The 25,485-nt window shown below is 43.9% G+C and overlaps 2 protein-coding genes across 12 annotated transcripts in view; both read left to right on the top strand.

Annotated features, from left to right (window-relative positions):
* Positions 1–3: 3 nt before the first annotated feature.
* Positions 4–14,352, top strand: DARS2 (aspartyl-tRNA synthetase 2, mitochondrial). The gene is made up of 17 exons (XM_082287432.1): positions 4–215; positions 1,280–1,379; positions 2,121–2,187; positions 2,446–2,547; positions 3,633–3,728; positions 4,390–4,513; positions 5,141–5,187; positions 5,873–5,979; positions 6,741–6,810; positions 7,462–7,641; positions 8,015–8,122; positions 9,290–9,352; positions 9,524–9,676; positions 10,503–10,721; positions 11,655–11,765; positions 12,353–12,428; positions 13,439–14,352. The coding sequence occupies exons 1-17, from the start codon at positions 146–148 to the stop codon at positions 13,624–13,626; spliced, it is 1,881 nt and encodes a 626-aa protein (XP_082143558.1). The 5' UTR covers positions 4–145; the 3' UTR covers positions 13,627–14,352.
* Positions 14,353–15,884: 1,532 nt separating this feature from the next.
* Positions 15,885–25,485, top strand: part of RGS8 (regulator of G protein signaling 8) — a 41,085-nt gene continuing 31,484 nt past the window's right edge. For 5 of the 11 annotated variants that reach the window (XM_082287446.1, XM_082287433.1, XM_082287435.1 and 2 more), the window contains exon 1: positions 15,885–16,691. The gene's annotated coding sequence lies outside the window, so the exon portion shown is untranslated. Of the gene's footprint in view, positions 16,692–17,055; positions 17,099–22,259; positions 22,310–23,648; positions 24,215–25,485 lie in introns of all 11 variants that reach the window. The other 6 variants (XM_082287440.1, XM_082287444.1, XM_082287441.1 and 3 more) reach the window with 6 other exon arrangements.

Below are 25,485 nucleotides of genomic sequence, written 5' to 3'. Positions count from 1 at the left end.
ATCTTTGAGGCGGGCAGGAGGGGACGAAGGAGGTGGTGGTGGCGGCAGAGCTGATTTCCTCTTTTCCCCTTCAGAGCCCCTATTTTTCACTTCCCGCAGGTCTGTGGCGCCCCTCCCGTTTTTCTGGCTGAGGGGCGGCTGCGGGATGGCGCTCCCCCGGTTGCTGGCGCGGGCGCTGCACCGGGTGGCCTCTGCCGCCGCACCCGCGGCTCCAGGTGAGGAGGGAGCGCTGGTCTCATCTCTTCGGGGTTTGGGTTTCTTTTCTCCCGGGATAGAGGTCAGGGTAGTCCGCACAGTCGATTAATATCGCATTCGCGGCAAGATTTTTTCTCCTGTATCACTTTATTAAGTTTCTTCTCTAAATGTCTTTTAATTCTAAAGGCTGTGATGAAAGTAGTGAGATTGGCTCATAGAATTATTTATATATGTCCAGGTAATGGCATCCTTCAGGCTTCTCCTTACAAGCTGAACCTCTTGCACATTCTGTAAATGGTGTGCTTAGTTCTATGACTTCAGCCATGATTACAGGCACACGGGCAAAGCTTTCTGTAATTGTGCTTCAGGCCTTTTTCCAGTTGTTTCAGGTAGAAAGTGTTTCATTTACACCTGCATGGTGGGTGTCTGCTCCGTGTGTGTTTCAGTCTTGGTTTGTTAAGCCCTGTTCTGCTGTGTCTCCACCAGGAACTGCAGTGACAGGACAAGGAGGAATGGCTTCGAACTGAAGGAGGGCAGGTTTAGATTGGATATTGGGAAGAAATTCTTCCCTGTGAGGGTGTGAAGCCCTGGCACAGCTGCCCAGAGAAGCTGTGGCTGCCGCATCCCTGGAAGTGTTCAAGGCCAGGCTGGATGGGGCTCTGAACAACCTGGTCTAGTGGAAGGTGTCCCTGCCCATGGCAGGGGAGTGGAATGAGATGAGATTTAAGGTCCTTCAAACCCAAACTATTTTATGATTCTAGATTTAAATGTGAAATTGTCAGCATCCCTCAGGATTGTTCTGTGACTTTTCTTTCTCTTGCTCCTGAAATTTGCAGAGCAACAGCTTGCAACAAGGCTGTGTTCAAGTATCTTTATGAAAGTTTGACTGAGAAACATAAATAATCACTATTTAAAATACATTCAGACTACCTTCATTTCATGTTTATGGCATAGTGTCTTAGTGCAGCTCTATATATGAAGTAATTTCTCTGTCTATGTATAAATTGTATTGGGAGGGGAAGCTCAATTATTTTATCTCATCTGCAAAAGCCATGAGAGATTTATTTTTTATTTTTTATTTAAGACTTCAACAGTTTTGTCACTCGGACCAACACGTGTGGAGAGCTGCGTTCTGCTCATGTGGGACAGAAGGTGACCCTTTATGGATGGGTTCAATATCAAAGGTAAGTACAAACCGTGATGAAAATGGACATGATTATTGCCAGATCCAGTGTAAGCTGTTTTTCATCCAGCATTGCTCTCCAGTGATGGTCTGCACAGGTTTTTTGATTTTAAGAGGTCCTGAGCATCTCATCTTTGAGCAATTGTGGATGGGGATCCAGGAAAAGGAGTTAGGATTATTGCAATGTGATCATTGTGATCTTGTTTTTAAGGACACCAGAGCACGTCCCATTGGACAGTTTCTTGATGGATAAAGTGCAGTGGCAGCTGTCTCTACTGCAGCTAAAGAGATCAAGATTTATGGTTCTGAGTCTGGCAGTGTGGATTGTTCATGCAGAATTTTTTATGGGACAAGTGTTCTCCTTCTTGACTTATGATTGGATAGGTTTTTTGTTGTTTTTATTCCACATGAACTTTAGCTTTACTGCTCATTTAATTGTTTTTAGCTGAGTGATGCTTCCCAGCAGGAAAATTCATGTGTCCCTGCTCTGTGTGCATTAAAATTCAAGTTAAAATCCTACCTCTCCTGGTTATTTGCACATTGTCTGAGGCTGGTCACAATGTGAAACAAATTCCTCAGGTTAGGTTCAGGTGTGGGAAAAGTGTCTGTACATTCAGTACTTGGAATGCTTTGAGATGAATTGCAGGGTACTGAAAGTAGTCAGGTGCCATATGCTTTAAAAAGTAGAAACTACTAAATTTGTGAAAAAAATGCTTCTCCTTTTGTGTTTTTCATGGATCAGACAAGGCCTGTTTCTGGTTTTGAGGGATTTCCAGGGACTGACCCAGATCATCATTCCTCAGGATGAGGTAAAATATGAGTCTGTGTTTTTATTTTTCCTTTGGTAGCTTGGCTCCAGCAGACACAGAGAGAAGGAAGGACTTCATCAAACAGAGTGCTCTGACTCTCAAGTAGATTGAAGTGTCATGAGAGCCCTGACCTGACAGTGCAACCGAAACATCAGTGTTGTTTCCTCTGGCTTCAGAGTGATTTTGAATTGAGGTGCTTGGCCACAGTGCATTTGTCCTGTCTTTGAATTTCTGTGAGACTCTGTCATCTCCCTACAGGCACATTCCCACGTGAAGGAGCTCCTGTCCAACGCCCCAGTGGAGTCTGTGGTGCGAGTGACTGGGATAGTGTCCCCTCGGCCCCTGGGGCAGGAGAATCCGGTGAGGATGAGTGGGCTCTCTGGGCTTTTATTCTTTGGAGGAAACAGCGCTGGATGGTGGGATTATGGTGGGGTTTGTGTCAGAGCGTTGCCACGGGTTCTGGTTATGTGACAGCCCATCCTCAGATAGTGTGGGGTGACTGGTATGTCATATAACTTAGCAGAACCTCAAAGCACATTACAGGCACCCACAAATTAAACTGGATCCCAGCCCTTTGCAAGGACAATGCTGCCTTTTCCAGGCTTTTGAAGTGTGGGTGGGAATTTCTTTTGCTTGAAAATAAATATTGTCATTTCAAGTTCCACAGCATGTGATGACCTCTTTGTTATACAAATAGATTTTGCTGGTCTCCTTGTATAGGAAACAGAGGTTGAATAATTCTTTAATGTTCTGCATTCCTCAGCTGTCATTGTAATCAGCTGTAGATTGATCTTTCAGGATTGTACATGTATCTGGCAGGTCTAAACAGAAGACTTGTATTTATGATCATAACTCCTTTTTGCTCTGACCACTTGTAGATGTCCACTTAAAATCCAGGCTTCAATCAATGCCTTTATTTCTTTTATTGGTTTATCGTTTTGTTGGAAGGTTGTATGTCCTTTTCCCTGGTAAATAGCAAGAGTCCTGCAGGGTCAAGTGAACTTTGCTGTGCCTCAGTGCTATGTGAGGGGAGCTGTCTGCCCACCCGTGGGATAGAATCAAAAGAAGACCAGTTCTGAGAACTGGTGTTTAGAACTGGAAGTTCTGAGAAGCTCCTCATAATTTGCCTTTTTTTGAGTCGTATTAAGGGGTGCTGCTGATAATGCTTACTGAAACCTACGCTGTGTGGTTTTACAGAGGGTAATGTGTTTAGAGACCAGTATGCTACTGGAAAAGAACCTGCCATCTTTGCTGAGGTGACATGTGTTTTTCTGAGAAGGGAAATCTAGGAGAAATCTGTCCTTGGGAGAAGCTCTCTGACTTACATAGTGTGTTAGAAGGCAGGGACGGTAATCACATTGTTTCTTTTTTTCCCTTTCACCATCTTTGAAATACCTTTGTCCAGCTGTTTTGAGTTTAATTCTTTTCTTGCCTTTTTGTTTTAGAAAATGCCAACAGGGGATATTGAAGTGAAGGCAGAGACTGCAGAGATCCTAAACTCCTGCAAGAAGCTGCCTTTTGAAATCAAGGATTTTATCAAGGTGTCTGTGTTTTTCTTTTCTTTTTCTTATCAAAGTGGTGGCTTTTCATTAAATTTGGAATTTGGCAGGGGTGATGGCAGAGCATCTGAGAACTGAGTCTGGTTCTCCCCACTTTGGGGGAATGATAGTATTTAAAATAAGGGTGCTGTTTGTTTGCTGTGAGGATGTATTTCCAATTAGAGCTAAGCAGAAAACAAGGCTTGAATGCTCCCAGTTTCAATACCACTGGAAGAACTGTTGGTGAAGGGAAGAGTGAAAGAAATGGGACTATGCTGGGTTTTTTGAGTGTGAAACAAGGCTGTTTTATTTGACTCATGGAATCACAGAATGGTTTGGGTTGGAAAGAGCCTTAAAGATGATCTTGTTCCAAACCCCCTGCTATGGGTAGGGATTCCACCCACTGGACCAGGTTGCTCAGAGCTCCATCTAACCTGGCCTTGAACGCTTCCAGGGATGGGGCAGCCACAACTTTTTTGGTCAGTTTAGTTTTTTGTTTAAAGTGATTGCTATATTTGTGTGGGTTGTGGGTAATGGGCACATTGTGACAACCGAGTACCATCCCTTTTTAGCTTCTCCCTTTTTTCCTGTGGCTTTAGGAGCACCCTCACTGGACATGCAATTTGAATTTTGTCTCTTAATCCTAATTCTCTCTCCTCTTCAGAAATCAGAGGCCCTACGGATGCAGTATCGGTACCTGGACTTGCGCAGATTCCAGCTGCAGTCCAACCTGCGGCTGAGGTCTCAGATGGTGATGAGGATGCGGGAGTATCTCTGCAATCTCCATGGTGAGGGAACTGCTTTGAGGACAGTGTGCAGCAAACAACATTTCAGCTCTCCCTGCTGCTATTTCCTAGGGCTGGGAGAGATTCCTAACCAACTTGCTACTCCAAACTGGTCCCATTTAATAAGGACATGTCTGCTTGTGGTGGGGTCTTTAGTGGGATGTTGTCAGGCCTGAAGAGCAAAGTATGTTGAATTTTCTTGGCATGCTGCAAGCCAGCTGTTTCAAATTAGCTCATTCCGATGAAAAAAGACTCTTTGCAGGTAGTTTTCCTCTTTTGGTCATCCAGTTGAGGCATGTCAGAGAGATGGATTTCTTTTAGAGCTTTTGCTTCTCTTAAAATCAGGAAGTGGTTTTTTGGAAAATCAGTGCCTAGTTCAGAATGGATAGAGAATTAACACATTTTCAGCCTGTTTGGAGTCCTCTGTCATCAACAGTTCTGGCAGGACATCAGGGTAACTCAGAGCCTTTAGATCTGTCATTACAGGAACAATTGTTATAAGTAGTAAAGTGTGTAGGTTTTGGAGAGGCTCCATGATGTGTTAGGTGACCTGTTTTGCTGACTAACCCTACTGTAGCCTACTCATATTAGTTCTCCCTCCTCTCAGCATGTTCTGTGTTTGTTCTCCAGGGTTCGTGGATGTAGAAACTCCAACTCTGTTTAAAAGAACCCCAGGGGTATGTATGTGATGCTTTTTGGCCTCCTGCAGCTGCACAGTCAGGGCTGAATCATTGTCAGTTGCCACTCAGCTTTCCTTGCTTTTCCCTTGGTAAATAACAGCTTGTGGAACTTCTGATATGATCCTTGGATCCTTTTAAAAGTAGAGGGAGAGAAAGGGGAGAGGTGATAACTTGTGTCTTAATTTTGAACCTTCAAACAAAATAGCTTCTGCCTTGTAGAGCACATTGTTGAATGTAAGTCTATCCTGGGATTATAAACACAAGAAACTTTGAAGCACTGTGTTTCCAGCATTTATGTCTTAACCAGTAGGTTACTGTAGCAGTCCTACTCGAGTAAATTTAATTTCTGATCTTATATTCCTTTCTTTCACTTCAAAAATAGTCAGAGAAGAGAGCTGTAGCTGAGGAGTTGTTGATGCAGCTATCCTGGAGTTCTTGCATTTAAACCCATGTCTTGGGTGGTGTATTATGCAGTAGTCTCTCAGAAAATATCTCCTTTGGGATATTTTGGACCAAGTTGGTTAACGAATTTTAAGTGTAGTGTACAAACAGCCATTTCCTCGCAAGTGGGATTTCATAATGGGGAAAATACATCCTTTCCTCTTGCACTTCCAATGTGTGTTCTGTCAGGAATTGGGGCCACTTACTTGCTGAACTCTGTAAATTTTCTTTCTGATGCCAGGGAGCCAAAGAATTCCTTGTGCCCTCGAGGGAAGCAGGCAAATTCTACTCCCTGCCACAGAGTCCTCAGCAGTTCAAGCAGCTCCTCATGGTTGGAGGCCTGGACAGGTAAGAGTTTCTTGGATTCCTGTTCTCTGCATGTCTTCTCTGGGGTTTGATTGCATTATCTGTGAAATTTTAGATAATTCCCCCAAAAACTTACTGCTAAGGGTTTGTGTTTTGAAGAGGGATCCTTAAATAAATCCTTATGGTCAGATGAAGTGTATGCTTTTGGAAAGCTAAAATCTTCACTGCTGTTTTAAATGCAAACCTGATCTGCCTGAAGGACAGAAAATCTAATGTGTGATAAAAGCTTCTCCAGCCTACAAAAGTAGTTGAGGTGAGGCTGGGCAGGCTGAGCATGACTGAGACAAGGAAAAGCATGTCAGGGTGCCCAAGTGCAAAGCTTTTAACTGGGCTTGCTTCTCCAAACCAAATGGATGGACAGAGAGACAGACAATTATTCACACAGTGAACTGCAGGCCAGGTTTTGTGTGAGAATTTTGCCTGGCTGTTAGTAGAGTCCTGGAGTGGAGTGGAAGGTGGGGAAAAGAATTGAGTGTGCTGCCCTTGGGGGACAGCTCATCTGGCAGTCTCCATGTGCCTCTGGAAGATAGGGCTGGAGATGGATACAGCTGCTGATAGAGTTGCTTCCACTCAAATTCCATTCTTTTGAAGGGATGGGAACAAAGATCATCTGCTGTGGGAATGGAGGAAATGTGGGAAACTCTCTAGTATCTTTTTTCCTTATCTTTTGTATGATCAGTTCTATAGCCACAGTTCAGTTCAGGGTACTTTAAATTGTTATCTAAATCAAAGTGTTACTGCAGGTACTTCCAGGTCGCTCGCTGCTACCGGGATGAGGGTTCACGGCCTGACAGGCAGCCGGAATTCACCCAGGTAACCAGCCCATGCTGCCTTTCTCCCTGCTTCTCAACCCAAGTGGCTTGTAGCTGTTTTCCCTTCTGGAGGCTTAGTCTGTGCTAGTCTGGTGCTGCTTGGTGGTACAGAGTTGTTTGGTGTGTGTTTCACAGACACAGCCCTTGGAAATTGGTGTGGGATTGACTGAGCGGTTCCTGTCCTTGGCTGTGCAGTGTCCCAGGTGCAGATGTGGGAATTGCGCTGCAGCAGTTGATACAATTTGATGTTGCATTTGATGATACAATCTCCTGTCCTGCTAGGTCAGGCATCCCATGAGTTAGCCTGGTCAGGCATCCCGTGAGTTAGCCTGGTGTCCCTGTCCTCACTACCTCATTCACTCTCTGAGGAGGCTGTTGCCTGAGTCATCAGGCAACAGCTCTGAGTTAACCCTGATGTACTGCCAGAACTGTTGATGACAGAGGACTCCAAACAGGCTGAAAATGTGTTAATTCTCCATCCATTCTGAACTAGGCACTGATTTTCCAAAAAGCACATTCCCAACCTGATGAAGTCATGCTGTGATGTCATTTCGTGCATTGTTTCTCGTTTTGCTGGCTTTGTACTCACAAGTAGTGTGAAAGCAAAACCTGTAGCTAATGTGGAATTCCCTCCCTTGTTCTCTGTTTTAAGATAGATATAGAGATGTCATTTGTAGATCAGGCTGGGATCCAGAGGCTGATAGAGGGCCTCCTGCAACATTCCTGGCCTGAGGAAAGAGCCTTGATTATGACTCCTTTCCCTTCCATGACATACGAGGAGGCACTGGCTGAGTATGGGACTGATAAACCAGACACTCGCTTTGGGATGAAGGTGAGGGTTTGCCCATGGAAACTTGCTTTCAGCTTTTCCTTTCAGTCAGTGTTTTAATAACCTTTGGATCATGGATACATGGTTGGCTTGAGTTCTGAGTGCTGTAATTTACCCAAGGTGTCTGTCCCATCATTGCTGCTTTGTGCAGTCTGTTGAAGAAGAGAGGATTTGATCAGTTGACTGTGAAAAATGTATGTTCTAATAAAATTTTATTTTGAAGATAATGTAGTATTAGGGAGCAATGCATCTTGACTGTTTAAGGAGCAAAAGCTCCTAAAAGGGAATAGTGTTGAAGGTGTTAAGACACAAGTGCAGGATTTTTGCTTTGTATGCCTACCACCAGTGCTTTTTCCTGTGCTTTTACCTTTCTCAGATCATGGATATCGGTGATATTTTACGAGGATCAGACATTCACTTTGTGCAGAATGCTCTCAGTTACCCACATGGCTCCATCAAAGCCATTTGTATCCCTCAGGGAGTGGTAAGTGATGCTCTTACATCCTGTTTATGTGGAATAAATAAAATGCCAATTTGAATTCCATTGTTGGTGTGGACAGGTTCCTTGCTGTTACTGGTGTTCTCAAGGGAACTTGGGATTGGTTGTAATCCATGTCAGGTTGGGCTGAGTAGTGTTAGAATGATAAGACAACAGGAAGAGTATTTTATCCTTAGGAAGAGAAGGAAAAGAATGGAGCTGCAAGATCCCATGAGGATAGGGAACCCTCTCGGGGTTTCACCTTGCTTTTTGTCACCTTTTTGATGTGCATCTCAGTAGTAAATTGTGCCTGGTGACAGGAGACTGGGTATGGCACAGCTCTGGAATAGGCAGAGAAGGGTCAGGTGCTTCCATGTCCTTCTCCTGTATGCTTTAGCTGCATTTTTGGGTACAATTCATGTCTTGTAATGAGAGTGTCATGGACCAAATCCAAGGCTGACAATAGATGTGGAAGATCTTTGACACAGCCGTTCATTTTGGCAAGGAAACAGATTTAATTCTGGCTGTAGGCATCTTTGTAGCTTGGACAATATGGAAAAAACAAATCCTCTAAATATTGAATTTTATTTGGGGAACAGGAATTTGTGGCCATAGTTTCTCTTGGGATTCCTTTCATTTTGGCACAAAGTGCAAGTTAGGGGCTTCCCACGAGAGGGCACTGAGGTGTGTGTTTGAGCAACACAAAAGTGGCATCTGGACCCACCCTAAACACTGGAGTAGATGAAAAAAATGAAGATCTTGATGCAGGTCCTCATTTGCTGCATGACTTTGCATGCAAGAGTCAGCCCGGTTGATTTTTCTCTGCTCTTCCTCCAGATTGAGCTCTGACTTCCCCATCGACAGTGTGGTGGTGTAACCTTGTTTCTGCAGGCTGGAGGCAGTGATTTGACCCTGCTGACCAGATACATTTGTCTGTGAGCGGGGAAAAGAAATGTAGACCTAGAGGGGTCTCTTCCTGAAAGGAGCAGTCAGAGCAGGCACCCAGTTACAGCCCAGTGCTGAGGACCCTGTCCTGTTCCACAGCCCTCATAAGAACTTGAACTAGAAACAAAAGAATTTGAGAAGTTTGGAAACAGCTTAGTCAGTAGATTTGATACCTAGTCAAGTTTTCCAGGCTGATCTTTGCTGTCTCTTCTCTTGCTCTTTTCCCAGAGGTATCTTACAAATAAAGACTTGGAGTCATTAAAGGAGTCTGCAAAATCCCAGTTTAACCAGGTGAGACAGAAACTCTCCTGAGGCATAGGAAAGGGTGAGTGACAAAGTGTGATAAAGGCAGAGGAAGGTAGAAGAGCAGTTTTTATTAGCTGCAAGTCAGTGCCTGAGCATATAATGCTTCAAGGCAAGAAAGGGCAGTACTGCACTGAACATACCGGTACCTTTCTCTAGGAAATCATGCAAATTATCCGCAGACCTGATGGAAGGTTGAAGTCTCTGCTTACCAAGTTCCTTGGTGAGAAGGAGCAGTCAGAGCTTATCCGAGCACTGAACATGCAGGAGGATGATGTGGTGCTGCTGGCAGCTGGAGAACACAAGCAAGTGGTAGGAGGCATTTCTTAGGTGGCTGTGTGAGTTGAATGTTGCTGATGATGGTTTTGATGTTATCTGACCTTAGTCTGATTCTTACTAAAATAGGTCATCATCTAATTTTCTGTTTCTCTGGAACAGCAGCTATAGCAACAGCAAATAAAGCATGAAATGTACCTATTACTTTTATCGCCCTCAGTCAAATTCTGGGCAGATTGTAACTGAAATGAAGGCTGAAATATAAAAAACCCTGCAACAAATCAGTGCCTTCTTTTCTCTTAACTTCATTTTTAAAGCATCAAACAGATTGGAAAATGAGGTCAACTAGGTAATTGTATCTCCCATAAGTGGATGACTTAGTAGCAGCAGTGGTAGGAGATTCTATCCCTACCCTTCTCTTTATTCTTGCCAGCAGATGTTGCCTTCCAGGCACTGTTTTATTATAAGGTGTCATGCTTTGCTTGATAGCCAAAATTTTGTTGTATTCTCTTCTATGCCTTCATTTCTCTGTCTGCAAAGTGTGGATCTTACATGGCCTCCCCCAGTTAATCCACACATGTGAAGCTGGAGATTATTCTAAGATAGTCCTGAAGATGAAATAGCTGGAGAACAATGGACTTTCAAGCTCCTTACTTGGTCTCTGTCAAACCCTAGCACTGCTGCTGCCTCAGCAGGAAGGTGATATATTTCAGGATATGAGGCAAAAGTGTTCAAGGCAGCAATTCATTACAGCTGCTGCTGTTTGCGGTACTTCTTTATGGAACGCTTTTACTGGTTGGTGTTTGAGTGACTTCCCTGATGGTAAATTTACCTTGTCTCATCTCTCCCTTCTTTGTTGTAGTGCTCTGCGTTAGGAGCCCTACGGTTGTTTAGTGCCAACCTCCTGGAGGCAGCTGGGCTGGCACTCCGTGATCCCACAGCCTTTCACTTCCTCTGGGTGGTGGATTTCCCCCTTTTCCTCCCCAAGGCCAAGAATCCCACTGAACTGGAATCTGCTCATCACCCCTTCACTGCCCCTCATCCTTCAGATGCCAGCCTCCTGTATTCTGATCCCACAAAGGTAACCAACTTCATGCCTGCCATGCTGGCTCTTTTACAGCTGCTCACATGGAAAACCAGGCAAGCAGCAGCTGAGTTCAGTGTAAAAAGAGATGATGTTTCATGGGACTGACTGACTGCATGAGGAAGACATAGATCTGTTGGAATGGGTCCAGAGGAGGCTGCTAAGATGATCGAAGGGTTGGAGCACTTCTGCTATGATGAAAGCCTGAAGGAGCTGAGGTTGTTCAGCCTGGAGAAGAGTAGGCTCAGGAGCAGCATTAGAGGCCCTTCCAGTGCCTAAAGAGGCTACAAGAGAGCTGGAGAGGGACGTCTTGCAGGGGCAAGCAGTGATAGGACAAGAGGAAATGGTTTTAAACTGAAAGAGGGTAGACTTAGATTGGTATTAGGAACAAAAATCTTCCCTGTGAGGCACTGGCACAGGTTGCCCAGAGCATCTGTGGCTGCCCCATCCCTGGCAGTGTTCAAGGCCAGGCTGATGGGGCTTGGAGCAACCACGTCTAGTGGAAGGTGTCTCTGCCCGTGGCAGAGAGTTGGAACTAGAGGATCTTTAAGGTCCCTCCCAACCCAAACCATTTTGTGATTCTATGATCTTGTACGTATCTGGAAGAGATAGCTTCCTGATTGCTGCAAATAGCAAGTATTCACGTGTGCCCCAACAAAAGGAGCTTATAGGAAACAGAAGTCTTACATTCTGACCCATCCCATTTGCTTCAGGTTTGATGAACTTTTCAAAAGGACTTGTACTCCTTCCATATCAGTCAGAGGCAGTCCATGCCTCCAGCAGGACTGGTACCTGAATTGCAATGTACCCCTGAGGGAACAGTTTATAAAACTGGGCTTCATTCCCAGTGTCTTTGCCATCTTTGTGCAGGTTGTTTTTACGTGCATCTGAGCTCCAGTCTCACCAAGGTGCCTGTTCCTGTCTCTGCAGGTCCGTAGCCAGCACTACGACCTTGTGCTGAACGGCAGTGAGGTTGGAGGTGGCTCCATCAGAATTCACAGTGCAGAACAACAGCGTTTTGTGCTGGAGAAAGTGCTGAAGGTAACACCTACAGATGCCTCTAACGCTCTCTTGGAGATTTAAAAGCACTAATTAATTTAAGTATTAATTGCATATTCTGAAAGAAACACTCATGTGCTTCTCAGATAGAGACATAACTCCTAGCCCTGACTAATGGATGCTTTCATTGTACCTTTGTGGATACAAAAATGCTGCCAGCAAGAATTTTCTTGCTATTTTCTAAGTCCGTGAGAGACTTTTCTCTCTCACAGAAGATAGTAGCAGAGTTCTATAAACAATGAAACACCTGCAGCCTTGAAAAGTATTGTTTGTAGTACAGTAGAAAAATATTTTGACAATGAATGTTTTAGGATTTTAGCCAATCACCACCAAGGGGTGGCTGATCCTTGGTCCAATTAGACTATGAAGAAAAAGTCTATAAAAGAGTTTGTAAAATAATTAAATAGATCAATCTTGCTGCACAATTCCTGCCTGCTGGATCTTCTCTCCTCCTCCCTACATCTGCGGGACACGGTAAAATATTTTACAGCATTAATATACCTTCATCTTGTGTTGCTTATAGGAAGAGCATTGCTTGTCCAGTGACACCTCTAAATGTAATTTTGCAGGAGGATTCAGAGGTGCTTTCCCATCTGATTGAGGCTTTGGAATTTGGAGCTCCACCTCATGGAGGAATTGCTTTAGGTAGGTGGTCTGTAGCTCTGTAGATGCAGGTGTTTAGGGGGTTTTTTTGTGCATACTAAATCCCGGGAACAAGGCTCATGGTTGTTAGGAAAGGCCTTAGTGCTTCAATCTCTGCAGCAGGTTTGTGGAAAGAAACAGAGGTCTGGTCACCAAGTGCAGAAAGTTGGGGTGTTCTCCTCAGAGTCACAGTGGGATTTAGGTCTTATGTAAGGATGCTGGTGGCTCTAAGGATGATCCTTATCTGCTGATCTGCAAACCCTGTATTCAGTAAGGTTAGGTCAATTTTGTTCCCATTCTTATGCAGCCAGAGCAGGAGCCCTGTGCTGCTTGCATGGAGGCATGGGACAGCATTGGATTTCGTGTTTCACATCCTTTCCCTCTACTGCAGTCTCACTTCCCTTCTTTCTCATCTCTTTTGCTTACTAATTCAGGTAATGCCAGGGTTTGGGTTTTTCCCTAGAACCATGCAAGTTTGTGGTTAAAGGAAGAGGGAAAAAAATCCAACCAACCGACAACACCCTCCCTACACTCACCAAAATAAAAAAGCCTACAAAAAACAATGGTGTTTTAACCTGTGATATTCCAGTTTGACTTTCCTCCATCCAGTCACCCAGAGGCTTTTGTTCCTCTTGAATTCTTAGTGGTTGTAATCCTTCCAAACTGGTTAATGCAAAGCTCTGAGCTGTAAAGCAGAACTGTGCCAGTGTCCTGCCATTCAGCTGCCCAGATTTTGTTATGCTGTGTTTGCTGTCTGCGTCCTGCAGCCCTTGGTGGGTTACAGAACTTCCTGCAATATTGAAAAGCTTTATTTTGGTAGACATTTCTGCTCTTGAGGCAAATCCGTTTCTGTGCTACCAGCTGAGATTAATTTTTTTCCTCCCTTACTTGCTTCACTCTTTCTCTTCAAGCTCAGTGATATTACCTCCTCAATCTTTCTGATTTTTCTGACTCAGGGGAGGTAATACAGAGCCATAACTCAAGTGTTTCACCAATTTGTTTTCTGCTTGTAGGACTTGACAGGCTGATCTCTCTCATCGTTGACGCTCCAAGTATCCGGGATGTCATAGCCTTTCCAAAATCTTTCAGGGGACGAGACCTGATGGGCAGTGCTCCAGACTATGTCACTCCAGAAGAACTAGAGCCGTATCACATTCAGGTTTCCTGGCCTCTTGAAGAAAAAGAGGCAAAGAAAAACTGACCTCAAGCCAGTGATGTAAGCTGATCTGATCAACGAGAGGTAGTTACAGCTTCTAAAGGCCAGGATTCAGTTCAGAAAGTATCAGCTGTTGTGGCAGGATGGGGGACAGTCCAACACTACGGTACTATGGCAGTTTCAAGATGGAGTGGGAAGTAGATAAGGGGTCTTCCTGGTAGGAATTCACCTTTGGGAGGTAATGGGAAAGAGATGTAAAAAAGCAAAAGAAAAGAATGTCGTTTTAGCATAGGATATTGAAACTTTGCTTTAGGGTGTCATATTGGAGGAAAGATGGGTTTTTTCCAATCCTCACTTCTTACATGTCCTTTGTAAAGTATTCCTCCTCCTATCTGGAGGAGATAGTCAGCTCCCTGGCAGGATGGTTTGTATTCCTGATGATCATTAAATCATGTCACCTGAGGACCGTGACAATAAAACTGTGCTGGACCAGGAGCTCTGGGCACTGCACAGCCAAATTTCAGTGCAGCCAGCAACTTCTCATGTTGGAAGGTACCAGATCATGCAGAACTTCGCCGTGGGGAGTTCACATTCAGCTGTTTTCCCTTCAAAGGAGAGGGAGAGAAGCATTGATGATGTTTGCAACAGTTGTCCTCATAATACTCCTCAAAGAGGTGTTGATCTCTCTTTGGGGGCCTGTTGCCCTCGTGCTTTCAGCACAGTCATTCAGGAGTTTGTATGTTTATAAATAAAGTTTACCTGGCAGTGTGATTTTGGCTGAATGTAGCTTTGGGCTTTCTCTACAACAGCAAGCCGCCAGGTTTTTTTTGTGATCTCCTCCAGGAGATGCTAAGAAATCTGGCGGCATAGCTGTGTTCCCAGTCTCCTGTGACCTTTGCCTGTCCTGCAAACCTGCTGCTGCAGTGGTGAGGGATGCAGCAGCAAGTTCCTCCCAGGCTTGTTCATCCCTATCCCATACCAGAACATCCACAGGGCAGGGGTGACTGTTCTGAGGAGAGTTGAAGAAGCTGAGGAAAAGAGATTAGTTGATGAAGACAAGAAGATGGTGCAAGAAAAGGGAGAGCTCCGGTGTCCCAGATGGGAGGGGCAGCAGGAGACATGTACCAGGGGAAGTGCTTGAGGACAGAAGGAAGACTGCAGTTCTTGTCTGAACTGATACTGACCTCCAGCCTTTTGCTAGAGAGCCTGTCCTGCAGGTTCTGTCAGATCCTTGTCTGCTCTAAGGGTTAGCCACTATTTCAGTCTCCACATCATGGGATAACATTTCATGGTGGTGTACACAGTTGTTGTTTTTTAAATACTGAACTGTTCTGCTGATAAGAATCAGTAAGGCAAGCGGCTCTTCTCCTTAAGGGTGATTTTTTGGGGTTTTTTTGAGTACCACACATAGAAATTGACACTAGGGCTGACTTGCTGCTGCATTGCAGATTATAAGATGATGGAGTTACATGTGTAAAAGAAAACTTAAATACTTTCTTTGCTTCTGGCATGATTGTTATTTTCAGTCTCAGAGCTGGTTAAATATTATTTAAAACAGAACCCTGGATTTGTATTCACATTCATTTTAGCCAAACACTGAATTCCTTCATTTTTTCCTCATATGGGCTATTCATTCTTACTTGAAATCAATTCACCTGTAGTGTACCATTTTTTTTTCCCTGAGTAGAAGCTATCAGTAATGGAGTGAGGATCAGTTTTCAGAGAGTATCTGACCTGAAAATGTATCCCTGAGCAAATCCATGGTAAACTTTATGATCCTCGTGGGTCCCTTCCAACTGAGGACATTCTGTGATTTTTAAAACAATTATTTAGTTTTTGTTGTTGTTTTTGCCCCTGGGGCAGTTGTACTGGATGTTTTTGTTCTCCTTACTTGTCAGTGGTGATACAAAATACAGCCACTTCAGGCTATGTGTTGATTCAGACTGCTGGTTTAGAGGATGCTGGATTTTCTGATTTAGTTTCTTTGCTTGTAGTGTGATTAAGATTTGAATGGAGTTTGCTTGAGGATCATCTGTGTTCCCAAAGCAGGGATGTCATAGGCTTGTTTGAGCTCATGGAACATAGCAAGTAAATTACCCTCAAAAGTTCTTCACTCCCCCCCGGCTATTATTTATAGTAACTGTAAACAAAATGTGCTTAATTTTGGTTTTTAATTGTGAAATCAGGAGTAGTGTGTCACTTGCTTAGTACCTGCTTGCAAAGGCAAATGCTGTTTACCTCTGATGAGTCCCAAATTAGGATTATCAAGTGTTTAAGGGGAAGCTGATGCCCTGGGAGGCTTAGGCAGAAATGTAACCCTGCCTGGAACATTCTTTTTTAGAGCACTTGTTAAAACATGTGAGTGAGCTGTCTCCCAGCCATGCACATCCCTCTTGTGCAAGCAACTTTGTGTGCTGGTTGTTTACCCACTGCTAGTTTAGAGACTCCCTGCAGCTAGAAGTGTGTGACACAGCTACAAGGGGAAACAAAATTGCAACAAACACCTTGTATGAGCTGCTGCTCTTCTGCCACAATTAGGGTTAAATGTTAAAGGGTGTGTCCCAAATCCAGGCAAGCTGTTTGTGCTTGGATTTGTGAATGAAGGTGGCTTCCAAGACAAGTGTGAGTTTGCCTGGGTTGTGTGAATGTTGCCACAGAGAAAATAGTAATTTTTTTTTTAGTTTTGTAGAGCATTATGTATGATTTTGCTTACGTTTATGGAAGCCAAATCTACAGAAAATCCCTGAAACCACAATCTGGTTGGCACACTTAGCTGCATATTTTGGTAGGAGCAAGAGTAGACAGTCATTACAAAGAAATCCTTGGAAATCAGGGCTGGTCATATTGTAGACCAGTATCTCCTGCTTGCTGGAGAAAAGCTGATGGCCTGTGATCCTGGAAAGAGGTGTTGAAACCATTACTTCAGCACAGTGTTCATCAAAAACACCTTCTGGAAACAATCTACAGACTGCAAACTTTCACAGACCCCTTGTTGCCTCTGCTCTTCATTATTTTCCATGTATCAGACAAACCTGTGGAGAAATCCTGCTCTGTCAACTGTGCTAGAAGATGCCAAATCCTGGACTCCTCTGTTAAGAATTATTCTTCAGGTAAGAATGTGAGGTTGAATGTTCCCTTACATGATCCTCTCCACTCCAGAGAACTTCATGACTGGCATAGATGGGATGTGAACATCAGGGTGGGCAATAGGATTGTACAAGAAGTGCTCTTGCAGGAGCCAGGGTTGGATGTAAGGCCTCTGTACTCCTTTTACCCCACCTCTTACTGATTTTCTACTGTTGGATCTGAACAAAACACTGGTAAAATGGGGGGACAGTTTATTCCTCACCTGTAGGAGAACCTACTCTGTGTATGTTTCAGTAGATTTGACCAGAACAACCCTTTAGTAAATTTATACTACCCCTTTGTAGAAGCAGAGATAAATTTCTGGTGTGTTTCATTTCCCCTCTCCAGAACAGGAATGTAGCATGCCAGTGGGATTCTCAGCAGTCAAAGTGTGAGTTGTTTTTTTATTTTTAAATTTTTTTTTTTACTTAAAGATTTCCAAGCCTTTCAGGTTGGGCCAAGCTGGGGAGAAATTGCAGCCTTTGATTTCAGTCATCCAAGGTGGTTTGGGTGAATTTAGCTGTAAGGGTGTTGTATAAAGTGCCACAAAGACAGAAAGTGGTCCAAGAATTTAAGATGGAGTTTAATCCTGTATTGTGCTGGTTTCTCTCTCGAGATTAGTTAAATGACAATGTGATTTACCAAACTGCAATATAACACAGCAGCTTTGTGTAATCCTGTGCTGCACATACCCAGAGGTTCAGAGTGCTGATTGATTCCCAGTTCTGCTGAAAACAGACCACTGCTATATGAAAATATTATCACTTGTTACAAGTCAGCTGAAATATTCAAAGAATGGTTTCAGCTGTTTGCAGCTGGATTTGTACCCACTATTTTATCCTGAGTGTGAGCAGGAGGTGGGGTTTTGTACATTCCCAATCTCAGGAATGACGATGCTGCACTGAATGCAGGCAGCCTCAGAAAATGAGTCTATATTCGTAAAAGCAGAAGGATAAAGAGAATTTATGCTCTCAAATGCATGGATTTCTATTTTTCCCCAGTTATTTTTTACCTTTGCTTGCACAGTGATGTGTTTGGAGCACTCTTGGTGTGGTGAGGATCCTTGGTGCATTCTTGAGCCCCTGTGCTCATAGCATCAGAACAGGCAGAGACAAGACAGCCACCTAAACGGTGCCAGATGGGAATCCCCCATGTCACCTTTACATGACTTTACCTCTAAATGTTTGGGCTCTGATTCCAGGCTTCTTGTTCTAGTTTGTTGTGTTCTTTTGGAAGCATTGTTTTCTGTAATTAAAAAATGATGATTACATGCAGTCACCAGCTGTGCCAGCCACAATTTTACAGTGAGCAGAGTTCCATGACAGATACGTTCAGATGGATTGGTCACATTTGCCTCTAATAACCCATCAGGAGCCAGCTTGCTTGTTATATTGTGGTAGTCTTGGTGTTCACTGCAGAGCTGCAGAAAAGCATTGTGGACGGTTCCCCATTAATTTGGTCATATTTTAACTGTGTTTGTATTTCATAGAATCATAGTATCCAAGAATGGTTTGGGTTGGGAGGGGTCTTAAAGACTATCTAGTTCCACCCCCTGCCATGGGCAGGGACACCTTCCACTATCCCAGGTTGCTCCAAGTCCCATCCAACCTGCCCTTGGACACTTCCAGGGAACCAGAGGCAGCCCCAGCTTCTCTGGGCACTCTGTGCCAAGGCCTCACTCCGTCACAGTAAAGCATTTATTTCTAATACCCAATCTAAACCTGCTCTCTGTCACTTTAAACTTGTATCCCCTTGTCCTGTCACTACATGCCCTTGCAAAAAGTACCTCCCCCTCTTTATTGTAGACTCCCTTCTGTATTTCTATAGCCTTGAGTTCTGTTAAATTATGTATTATTCTAAAAACTACTTCCTCATGCTTAATTTAAACCTGATCATTCCGCAAGGCACTTTCCCATGTAGCTTATAGAAGGAATGATACTGAAATTTCTTATGTGTTTTCTGTTCTGCTTATCACTTAATGAATTAATACCCTCTTTTTTTTCATTCACATCTATTTTAAGATGTACAGTTTTAGGCAATTTCACCTACTTTCCTGGGGAAATCCCTGCATGCCTTCTGTGCAGTGACTTCATACACCCATGGACAGCTGGATGGCCAAAGCTGAATGCTCTTGTTGGTTCTTTTGGTGCCTTTTTTTCCCCACATCTTGCTGTTAGTATTTACCAACCTTCAGTTTCAGTGACTAGGTACTTTTTTGGTGCAAAAACTAGTACTAAATTACATATTTTTATATTTTTAAAAATACTAACTGCTCAAAAAGATCCCAGTGTGCCTGAAAAAGCAAGAAGCAGATTTTGACAACACTTTCTACTTGCCCAAGTAGCAAAGTGAACAGTATAAAAACATTTCTGAGAACAGTTGGTACAAGGGCCCTGTTTGGTGGCAGTTTTCTCTGGAACAGCAATCACAGTGTACTCTTGGATTTTTTAATATTACCCTCTACTTGGAGAGTGATAGATTTAAAACACTCTCAGTCCTGAGAATTTTACTTGTTTACTTGAGTAATTTGAAGGGAACTGTAGTTGAAGCCCTCAGCTTCTTGATGGTGTCCCTTGAAATGCAGGCTCCTTGTTTGTCATCTATTCAATTTTCCTTGTCATTATTTTTATTTGTATGTAAAGGAAAAAGACATCCAGGGCAGTTCTGGGAAAGAAAAGCCTTCAATATATTTTTTCTGCAGCATGAACAGAACTAATTTGACAGCAATTACAGCACTGGGGCTCTGAGGAGAGGGACTGAGTGACTCCCATCCTTTCACACAGCATCACTTCACTATGAGTGGCAAAACAACAGTGTCCAGAGCCAAACACTGCCCAGAGCTGGGAGTTTTATCAAGGGTGATACAGCCCCTGGTAACTGTGGAATTGCCCTTTTTTTGCAACTCTGTACAAACCTACCAGAGAACCATGAGGAGATGTGGGTGGATGACTGGCTGAGTAGCTCAAGGTGCCACAGGGTATTGTCCCAGGGGGAGTGTCCCAGCTCCCTGGGGAGCCTAGGGAACAGACCTCATTGTGGCTTTCCAGTACCTTCTTCCCTGTGAGGCTGGTGAGGCCCTGGCACAGGGTGCCCAGAGAAGCTGTGAATGCCCCATCTTTGGAAGTGTTCAAAGCTAGGTTGGACAGGGCTTTGAGCAACCTGGGAATAGTGGAAGGTGTCCTGCCCAAAGCAGGGGGGTGGAATGAGATGTTCTTTAAGGTCCCTCCCAACCCAAACCATTCCGTGCTTCTCTGAGTACTTTAAAGCTCACAGAGGAAGCTCACTCATCTCTAACCTCCCATGCTTCTTTCCAAGCAAAGAATGCCGGAATTTAAATAAAAGGTACCCTGTCAAATTCATAGTAAAAGGTTAAAAAAGCAATTATGGAAGGCGAGAGCTTGATTTGGATGTTAAAGATGTCTTGTAAAAATCCCAAGAATTCTCTAAATAGAATTTAAACTGAAAGCATATGAAGCCATGAATTCTCAGCTCCTATTTTCACTGTTAATACTGTATAACTAAAGCCAGACCCAGCAAAAAAAGGATTCTTTTAATGGGAGGAGCATAATTTTAGCACAGCTGCCCCAGAAACACACAGGGCCAAGCTCTGCCCACAGTTGCCTCTGGAGATAGCTGGGTTTAATGCATTTGCAGGAGCCAGGTGGAGAAAATCTCTGGCATGCTGTTACTAATTTCATTTGTGGAAGATGAGATAAATATTAATGAATATAAACACATATTAAATGTAGACTCGCCAGTTAAATAACTGTGCTGACTGAATTAATGTGCAGATAGGTACTTTGTAGTCAGGACAATGTTGAGCTGGAAGGATGCTTTCTGAAAGGCAATTTCTGCGAGTTTATAATTTTGTTAATGCTACCTGAAAAACCTTCTGTTGAAGCTGTGAGCCTGCAGACATTTTTTCTTCACATCAAGGTCATTTCCATCCCTTTTTTCTGCTCCTCGCTGTTTCCTTGGCAATGCTGATCAAAGTGTCTGAGGGGTGCCCGGTGAGCAGCCCTTCATTATTTCAACTAGGACTAGATTTTGGACCCAGAACACTGCATGGCCTCCTAAACAGCTGCTGCAGCTCTGGTGAGGAACAGGAGTAAGTAACTGAGGCTTGGAGGATATAGAAATTAGCTGACAGAAATAAAATAATGTGCAGCTAATTCATGCTTCTTCCCCATGGCTCCTGCTTAAAGAGATTTAAAAATACTGAAAAGTGTCAAAATAATCAGAATCTATTATGCAACAGTAGGAAATACTGAAGCTGTTCTTTAAATAGCCAGTGACACAGAAGATTTTTGTGTGCTTTCCTGGGGGTTACTGTTCCTTTTGAAATCATGAAATAGGTTGTTGCTTTATTCCTTAGCCTTTCGCAGTAGTGGGAACTAAAAGCTGGAGGTACACATTGTGTGTAGATATATCATTTCAGTGGTACTGTGCATCCTCTAGTGAAGAATAGGCATCATATAATATGCAGTTACAGAAAATTGTAGACATTTTAACAAATTTATAATCAGAAAATGTCATTTATCATGGAAGTCGATGTATAGTGCTCATTTATTTATTAAGTATACCAGGAGGATAGGAAAAATTTGAGATGAGAAGTCTGCTGGAGGCTGTGTCCATCATAAAATGATTTACTAAGACGGTGCTCAGGAGGGCGAATTGCTTCACTCACCTTGCTCTCAACAGTCAGGACTTCAACGTGATGCTGTAAAAACAGTGGGATGTTTCTAATTGAGTTAAATACTTCTATGACCTCTTTGGCAGCTCTTGCATTTCACTTGGCTTTGCTTTTAAATTGCTGGAGGTTTGTTTTGGGGTTTTTCTCCCTCCCTGGAGCTGGAGTTACAAATTTGCCTTATAACATTTCATGACAGATGGAGTGTTGGACTGTTGGGAACGAGCTTTTGGTGACACTGACCTAAGGTGCCACTACTTAGTGAATATCAACACTTCTTCCTTTTTAACCCTGGGCTTAGTTTATTCTCTAAACCTGCAGGAAAAATGCATTTTGCTTTGTCATGATCCATTAACGTAAGAAATACTTGTTCTGACTGTGACAACCCTTCCTTTCAGTGGTCCTGGTAATCACAACAAATGAGGTCAGCATTTCCCTTGGTTCTCCTCACACTGTTAATGTCCATGTGGGATAATCATGGGGACAGAAAGACGTATCAAAAATGTCAAGAAGGCCAAAATGTTTATTTTTCATAGTTGTCATTGTTAGAAAGTTCAAGAGAAAGAAGTGCTGAGTAGCATTGCTGGTGATAATGACAAATAGTGAGGTCTCTCCTTAGAATAGAAGGGAAAAAATTACATTCAAGAGGGCTCTTGGGAAATCAGGTGGTCTCAAGCTGGCTGGGTGGCAGGAATTTTAATAAAGAGCTGTGAAGTGATTTCAGAATAGTTTGTGGTGATTTCTGATAAATTTGGCTGGATAGGTGAAGAACCTGACTGCTGTAAAACTCGTTCAGTACCTGTCTGTAGAAGGAAGAAAGGCGACCTGGGTAATTACAGATCAGTTTAATTTTCATTTGCAGGAGGAAAAAAATCCTGAAAAAAAAGCACAGATCTGGAAGGTACTGGACAGGTAAAACCATGTGGTTGTTTGGGGAAGTGTCACTCAAACCAGAGTAATGTCATCCTCTGACAAGATAAAAAGTTTTTATTACTAGGGGAGAGACACTATGTGACAAATACCAGCTTTTTTGGGCATGGTCATACTATGCCAGACTCAAGATGAAACTGAGTGCAAAATGGTTGGATGATCATAGAATCATGGAATGGTTTGGGCTGGAAGGCACCTTAAAGATCATCTTCCAACCCCTCTGCCACAGGCAAGGATACCTTCCACCAGACCGGGTTCCTTAGGGCGCCATCCAGCCTGGCATTGAATGCTTCCACAGATGGGGCAGCCTGTGCCAGGGCATCACCACCCTCACTGGGAAGAATTTCTTCTTAATATCTGATCTAAATTTATCTTCCTTCAGCTTTAAGCCCTTCTCCATTGTCCTGTCACCACATGCTGGTGTGAAAAGTCTCTCTCCAACCTTCTTGTAACCCCTTTTAGGTACTGGAAGGCTGCTATAAGGTAAATTAAATGGTTATTTTCAGGTCCCAGGAACATTTAATTCAATCTGGGATGGTGAATAGAAAATGTTTCCTATATTTGTGATCAAGCTAGTGCAAATTTGAGAATTCGTAGTGGGAGAGGTTTCAGGCCTTGATAAATTGAGAAATGGTCATGGAAAACCTGGGAAAAGCATACAATTAGTGTGAGATGCTGTATTTGGAGGAAGCAGCCGTGCAGTCAGCAGCAGATGCCAGCTGTTGTGCCAGCAGAAGCTGCTGCTGCTGACTCTGGGTCACAAGTTGAACATGAGTCAACAAACTCGGCCTATTGTGCAAAGGCAAATATCACGCTGGGGTGTAAACTGTCATTCAGACAGCAAAACACACACTGCTGGCTCCTCCTGCTGCTGTCACCCACAATACCCAATTTGGGGGTTTGAAGCAGTGTTTCTGAGGAGACCCTGTGTGCTGCCATAATTCTGGTCTGTGCTGGGCCAGCCAAGAGCAGAGCTGTTCGCCTGCTGCCTCATGAGCCAGGTCCTAAATGGGTCTGTCTGATGCAGAAAAGCTGCTTCCTCCTGCCTGCCTGCCTGCCAGCCTGCCAGCAGGAAAGACAGAGACTGATGTGAGAGAGCAGTGGGGTGAACAAATGGGGTTCTCTTTTGAGTGCTGTGTGTGGTGCTATCCTGCCCCACACAGAGGTGACCTGGTATGCCAGTGTGCTGTGACAGTCTGTGACCACTCCAGCTTCTTTAGCAGGTGTCCATGTTTTCCAAGATGGAGAGATGCTCATACTCAGGTAGTTGTGGAAGTCCATTATTACTCTTTTTCTTGATCTCATTGCATATTTCTCTTAGTTTTTACAGTCCCAGAGGATGGCCGTGTTCCCAATACTGGATTTTTAGGGAGATGCTATTTACACGGTAACTTGTTGCATACTGTGGGTGCTGCCTGAAGTCCACAGGACTCCTGGGAATTGCATCCACGCTGTCTTTGCAGTCAGTCTGAGCTCAGAATGGGTCTGGATCAACTCCTCTTGTCCATGCAGCTGTGGGGTCTCAGGAATATCTCATTTGGCTGCTGCCAGGAAAACTTTCTATGCAAAGGCAGGTGATGTAACATCCTGGAATACAACCCTCTCTCTGTGGGTCACCTTGTTTGGACATATTTGGTCATGAGTAAGGGGACTGCAAGATATGCAGAATTTGGACAATAAATACAGATGTATGGCTTTAAACCACAGCGGACAGGTAGGTTTTAACAAGATACTAGACTAGGCTTTAGAATGCTTCTGCCTTCCTCTCCTTAAGATATCCAAAGAATCTTTTCTGGCTTTGTAGCATTGCCAGGAGCAAGAAGGGTTGGTCTCCAATGCTCCCTGCAGCAGATCCTTAACAGTGCTCAGTTGCTGTCTTCTGCCTCCGTGAGTATTTCCTGGAGAGTTTTCAGACCTTCCCAACTCATGGCTATTTATAAGGGACTTTCTGCTGGCTCCCAGCATGGCTCTGGGTTTTGCTGGGCTGCACTGATGGAAATGTGAAAGATAAATTAAACTGCAGGTGCTTAGTCAGAGCTGGCATGTGGTTTTCCAGGCATGGGAGCCAATTCTCAGGCCAAAGTGTCTGCACTGTGTTTGGCCAAGTGTCTGGATGGTGGCCAGTGTCATGAGAGCAGTTAATTACAGCAGTCTGGGCAGTGAACAGGCATCACTTGCTTCTTGGCCTCTCGTTCTTTGCCAAATTGTGCTGGGGTCACACCGACTTCCTCGGGGGGAAAGACACACGTGTCCTTTCTCCAAGTGCACTGCTCTTTGAACAGAGGCCCAGCAGTGTTCCCAGATGTTAGTTTAGCAATGCAAGGGCTAAACAAACAGCAACAGGTGGGATGGTCCCCGTTGTTGTGCTCCACAAAGCCGGAATACGACTCCAGAACACGTTTTGCAGAGTTGCTGCTCACAGCGGGTTGGTTTGAGTGATCCAGGAGGAAATGAGGGAGCAGCAGGATCGCTGTTGTATCCTTCTCAGTTCTGATTAGGAAGGAGCACTGGAAGATGATGGCTCACCTCTGAGCTCTGTGTGCTGCTGCTGCAGCAAGGGTAAATACAGAATCAATAGCAGGTTTTAGAACACTTTTTTTTCCCCCAAAAAAATGTTTTGCCAAGACTGTTGCTCCCAGGGGCATTTATTTTAGGAGAGAGGTTATCTCAGGAGTCATTTCCCAAGAGACTTCTCTTTTATGTGATGTTTTAGCAAGAAAGACCTTCTCCAGAGGCTGAGCTTTCTCTCAGGGGATTAATGTTTTGCAGAACATTTCCTTGCATGTTTCAAAAAACCAATTTCTGTCCCCATTTATTTGATAACAACACCTCTTATCAGTTGTAGCCTTCAGTCTGTGATATGGTAGCCTCCCTCACTTTCCAGGCTGGACTTCAGGTGAACAGGAGTCATCCTGCTCTCTGCAGCCAGTTCCTGTGATCAGTGCTGCCCTTGTCTTGGGCTCTGCTACAGGTACTCAAAACCCTGGGTTACGAGGCTTTCTGGAAGTCTCATCCCTTGCTGCTTTAGGATAAATGTCCAGGAATATGGCCCCAGTCTCAGGGAATAGTGGAGCCAGAGGCCACAGACCCATCCACAATTCAGTCCTTTTTCTCTTGGTTTCCCCACAGGAATGACTTTGCCTTTGCTGCTATTTGCA

Source organism: Coloeus monedula (genome assembly GCF_965178545.1).
Source record: "Coloeus monedula genome assembly, chromosome: 9".
In the NCBI taxonomy this organism is placed as follows: domain Eukaryota; kingdom Metazoa; phylum Chordata; class Aves; order Passeriformes; family Corvidae; genus Coloeus; species Coloeus monedula.
The sequence above is the reverse complement of the archived record's forward strand: the minus strand, read 5'-3'. Positions and strand labels throughout refer to the sequence as shown.